The following is a 5,362-nucleotide window of genomic DNA, read 5'->3' as shown; positions in this document are numbered from 1 at the left end:
ACCAGAATATTTACACTACAGTAATTGGCAAACACCATATCTGAGGAGGATATCTCCCCCCAAAGCCAGTCATTGTCAGTAGACCGCACACTGCCACGAATCAACAGCAGCCTCAGCCTGGGTGTCCCTGTATGCTCATGCTCCCTGAGAGAGACTCTTGCTATGAAGAAGGGACAGCCAATGCAGAGAGAGAAGATGGCTTTAAACTCCTGCACCTGTGTGGTGGGATGCCAGGCGTGACCTTGTGACCTTGACAAATAATTCACTTGCTCCTCACAAAGACCAGGATGCTCAAAAGTGGAGTCACCCAGCTGCCCGGATACACACAGAGAAAAGAAAACCTGCCTGAGGTCACATAGCCCTGGTTAGCAGGCCGGGTAGGCGAGGCAGAAGCTAGTGCTAACCCTGAAGGAGATCTGCCACAGCCATGCCACCAAAGGCTTCTCACTGGCCTGGAACGCCCCCAAGTAAGTCAGGCTGGCTGGACAGCAAGACCCAGGAATCCTCCTGTCCCTGCCTCACTAGTACAGGGATAATGAACATGTTTTTCCAGGCTTATATGGGCTTTAAGGGCTCAAATTTAGATTGGCATGCCCGTACAACAAGGAGCTCACTGAGCTCTGATGGGGACTCTGGATTGACATTGGGACCTTGTATGTACTGAGAGATATAGACGGACTCTGGAGAGGATGGTTAACCTAAGAGACTCATGTTGGCTATTTCATGTGGACTTGATACAAGCTAGAGTCATCTGAGAGGAGGCAACTTCATTTGAGAAAAATGACTCCCTGAGGGTAAGCCGTAGGCAAACCTGTAGGGAATTTTCTTAGCCAGTCATTGATGATGGAGGGCCCAGCCCACTGTGGACAGAGATATATTCCCTCCCCCAAACTGGTGATCTTGGGTTCTTACAAGAGAGCAGGCTGAGCACATCATGAGGAGCAAAGCAATAAACCGCAATCTTGCATGGCCTCTGCATCAGTTCCTGCCTCCAGGTTCCTGCCTTGACTTCCCTCAGTGGACTGTGACTCAGATATGTAAGCTAAACAAATCCTTTCCTTCCCAAGTTGCTTTTGGTCCTGGAGCTTCATCATAGCAGTAGAAACCCTGACTGAGACAGAACTAAATCAGATGGGGAACAGAGAGGGCTCCCTCCAGAGGGAGAGAATGCTGGAGCCTGGCTTAAAGGAGCTAAGAGAACTGGAGAGTCAGAGAAGGGGCAGAGCCTTGGCACCCCTCAGAAGGATGCCAGGCCTCTCTTTGCCTTGGGCCTCAGCAGCAGTGACTGTGGTACAGGCAGCAGGAAGGGACTGTGGCAAGGCAGAGAAAACAAGCTGTGCCTCCAGTTCTTGGCATTTCTGAGGAACCCTGGGGTTCCTGTCATACCCTTTGAAAACCCCTGCCCCCTGCCAGCTTCTCCCTCTTGCCTGCACTCCTCTGCCCCTCTGCAAGGCCACAGGTACTTTCTGTTACTCCTTCCAGAGAGCTGACGGCAGCTAGGCTCTGATCCCCTTGCTCCTGGACTCCCACATCAGACCCTGCCAGCATTCAGTGATGGTCCTAACCTAGCTCCGGCTGCCAATTAGGACGATGACCTTGAACAAGCCTCTGGGGATCTCAGAGACAGAATGGAGTTGTGAAGATCACTTGGCTGCAAAACCTTTTAAGGAAATGAAGGACCCAGGGACGGGCAGTCCTACATAAACATGCTTTTGCAATTTCAGCCTTTATGGATCCTACTGTCCTCATTTGCCCAGTGAGAAAACTGAGGCCCAGAGAGGTGAAGTGACTCACCAAGCACACACAGCAAAAAGCTGGCTTGCAGCATCTTCCTCTCCCCATCTACACCCAGGGCCAAGCTCCCAGGAGAAGCTCACGGCTTGGATTTTCTATCCTGAAAGCCTGCTGCCACTCATATACATTTTACCGATAAGGAAACTGAGTACGAAGGCACAAAGCCATCTGCCTAAGGACATTCACTTGGAGGCTGGGATCTGGCCCCAAGCCTCTCTGTTCTTAACCCCTTATGCCATCTCCCTGGTACCTACCCTAGGCTCCGAGGCTGGGTCAGTCTGTCCCAGCCGGCAAACCTCCCTGCAGCCTTTACTGAGGCTCTTCACCTTAGTGTACCATGAGGTTGCAATCCCCAGGTCCCCAGCTGCCCCAGCTCCTCCTGAGCTCAGCTCCTCCTCAGAGAGGAGAAAGGACAGACACTCTCCTTGCCTTCCTGGTGGTTGGCACAGCTTCGGCTCCCGCCTGCTGCCTGGCTGATGGAGAGATTAATCCTAAGCCCTTCCCGGCAGCACCCCCACCCCCCATCTCAGGCAGGACCATGCTGGCTGTCCCCGTGGGACTTGGAGCACCAAGTCCAATGCTGAGGCAGGACAGCTGGCCCAGCTCCCTGCAGCATCCGGACCTTCGGCTTCCAGGAGGAGGGAGGACCTCAGAGCCCTTCTAGAGAGCCACCTTTGTACCTCTGCTCTTCCGCAGATTCAGCCTGAATAAACTTCTGCTCTATTCGGGAGGCCGGAGAAGGATTGGACGCTGACCCTCTGCCAGGGCTGCTTGGTTGGGAGCTGGCTTTGATTCATGTTTTGGTTTGGTTTTGGTTTTGGGGGGTTTTCTTTTCATTTCTCCTACCTCTCTGTCACAAACCTGTCTCTTTCCTGATCACTGAGACATGGGCTCCCCATGCCCGGCAGAGAACCTGCTGGCAACATACTTCCTAAAACAAGCGGTGAGTTGAACTCTTGGGAGGAAGTTGTTCGTTCTGGGGTGGGATGTTCCGGACTGAGTGACTGAGTGAAAACAGCTTGGCAGAAGGGATATTTGGAGTGAACTACTTCCCCAGGCTCTAGGGGAGTTTTGCTGGCCAGCTTTTGGGGGGGACAAAAAAATTAGATCTGTTCAGTGGAAGGAGAGGGGGCAAGATTCCAGCTCTGGAGGTCTCTCTAGCCAGGAAGCCGTGTCCTGGGTTGAATTTGGGGTTGCTGAGTGACCTTGGATGAGTCCCCCTCAGCACTCTGGGTCTTGGGTTTTTGCACTGGAAATTGAGAAAGCTCAGCAAGAACTTCCTGGATTTCCTGTCTCTGCAGGCTGCACTCCTCCCACCACTGGCTGTGTGCTGTGAACCAAGTAACGCATGCAGAATAGCAGAGCGCTCTGCAGCACGAGTGTGAAACACGCGGCCCCTACTCACTCCTTGCTGCCCGCCCGCCGGAATCCAGCCGGCTCTTTTCATTTCCATTGGCTCCTGATTGGAATGCCTCTCTCAATGTAAGGTTATAGGTGTCTGGAGACAGCTCTGACTGGAACAGGCAGCATAAGAAATGGTCACACCATACGGATGATGAGACATATCATAAATTTTCTTTTTAAATTAATGTGAGCAAGCTAAAATAAAAACCGCTCGTTCTAAGCAAAGCCCCTAAATAGGTTTGCACTACAGAGAGTATTAGAAACCCCTCCGAATTGCAAATAAAAGAGTATACAGCTCAGGGAGGGGAGTGACCACTTCAAGGTCACACAGCAAGGGTGACAGAGGACCAGGGTGGAGACTCTTTGGGGAGCTCCTGAGAGTCAGGTGCCTTGCAAAGCTGTCATGATCCCTGGCTCCTGAGCATTTGACAGTGGGGGATACTAGATGTCAGTTCCCTCATCTGCGAAGGTGAACAGTGCCTGTCTGCCTCATGGGGTGGTTGGCCTGGGTCCCTTAAAGGAACTGGGTGCCTTAGAGCTTCTAGAAGTGACTGGTATGGTGTTCCCTGAACTGGCCTGTGCTCAACAGTATGGGAGCCTAAACTTCCCCACTCACGCAGACTAAGCAGAGGGTCCAGAGAGACTGAGTCACTCCTCTTTGTGCTTCTCTGCAAAGAACACGGCCTGTGTAGGACACCCTGCAGGGTTGATACAAGTCCTTTGAGAAGGTGGGGGGGCTCTTGCCCAAGACTACACGGTGTTCGATAGCACGGCATAGGGTCCGTTACCCAACATGTCCATCCACAAAGTCCGTGTCAGGGAGACTTAGCTCCCTGCAGAACCTCCTTAGTGTAGTGGGCAGCACATCTGTATCATAGATGTGTGTGCATCCATGGGGGTAGGGATGTATGTCCAGTGACATGGCCCAAGCGTATAGTAGCTGCCCAGTAAACAAGAAGTAAATGGAAGGTTCAGAGATGGCTGGAGCAGCTGCAGCTACCATGGGACAGTGCTTATACTGCCAGATCTGCTGAGACTCATCTCCCTTCTCTTCCTCTTCCTCTGGAGGCAGACAGGTGAGCCCATCGCTCCCTGGCCTGACAGTCTGAAGCAATGCCCATGTCTTCCAGAGACAGGGACCTGCATCCTGGACACCATCACTTTGGCTCCTGCAGCCCCTTGAGCCAGCTCTGGCCTGGTCCCGAGCCTCAATCAGTCAAGGGCCTTTACTACTGCAGGGCCCGGAAGGTGGGCACTCTGGACGCCTCTCCAGAGGCCAGTCTGAAAGAGATCTTGGTGAACGTGGGTGGCCAGCGGTACCTGCTGCCCTGGAGCACCCTGGATGCCTTCCCGCTGAGCCGCCTGAGCAGGCTCCGGCTGTGCCGCAGCTATGAGGAGATCACGCAGCTCTGTGATGACTACGATGAGAACAGCCAGGAGTTCTTCTTTGACAGGAACCCCAGCGCCTTCGGGGTGATCGTGAGCTTCCTGGCTGCAGGAAAGCTGGTGCTTCTGCGAGAGATGTGCGCCCTGTCCTTCCGGGAGGAGCTGAGCTACTGGGGCATCGAGGAAGCCAACCTGGAGCGCTGCTGCCTGCGCAAGCTGCTGAAGAAGCTAGAGGAGGCGGCCGAGCTGCGCAGGGAGGAGGCTGCCCAGCGCCAGCAGCAGCGCCAGGCCTGCCACTCTGAGGTGCACGCTTCGCGATGGTCCCGCAGCATGAACCAGCTGCGTGAAATGGTGGAGGACCCACAGTCAGGGCTGCCCGGGAAGGTCTTCGCTTGCCTCTCCGTTCTGTTTGTGGCAACCACGGCTGTCAGCCTGTGTGTGAGCACCATGCCCGACTTCAGGGCTGAGGAGGACAAGGTGAGTTGGTGCCGATGAGGGACCATGAGGCAGCCCAGATACACGTAGGAAACCATGGTCTGAAGGCTTGAAGAGGTTGGCACGTGAAATCTCGCCCCAGGAGACAAGCTCCTTCTAGGATTGGCATTAGGCTTAAGCCTTTCTTTCCCTAGGGTTACTGGCTGGGTTAGTTGGCTGCCCGAGCCTTGGCAGCCCTAAAGAGAAAGCATTCTACCTGTGCACTTCTACTCTTTGGACTCCCAGGAACCGGAGGGTCTGTGTCCTAATTTGCTTTCTGTTGCTTTAAGAAACACCCCGGTTT

The 5,362-nt window shown here is 53.8% G+C and overlaps 1 protein-coding gene across 2 annotated transcripts in view; it reads left to right on the top strand.

Moving 5' to 3' along the window:
• The first annotated feature begins 2,285 nt into the window (after positions 1-2,285).
• Positions 2,286-5,362, top strand: part of Kcng4 (potassium voltage-gated channel modifier subfamily G member 4) — an 11,895-nt gene continuing 8,818 nt past the window's right edge. For both annotated transcript variants that reach the window (XM_031337301.1, XM_031337302.1), the window contains exons 1-2: positions 2,286-2,737; positions 4,271-5,061. In XM_031337301.1, coding sequence (XP_031193161.1) covers positions 4,312-5,061 — 750 coding nt within the window. In that variant the 5' untranslated portion in view covers positions 2,286-2,737; positions 4,271-4,311. The remainder of the gene's footprint in view (positions 2,738-4,270; positions 5,062-5,362) is intronic.

This window comes from Mastomys coucha, unplaced genomic scaffold (genome assembly GCF_008632895.1).
Source record: "Mastomys coucha isolate ucsf_1 unplaced genomic scaffold, UCSF_Mcou_1 pScaffold22, whole genome shotgun sequence".
NCBI lineage: Eukaryota > Metazoa > Chordata > Mammalia > Rodentia > Muridae > Mastomys > Mastomys coucha.
This window is presented reverse-complemented; position numbering and strand designations above follow the sequence as displayed.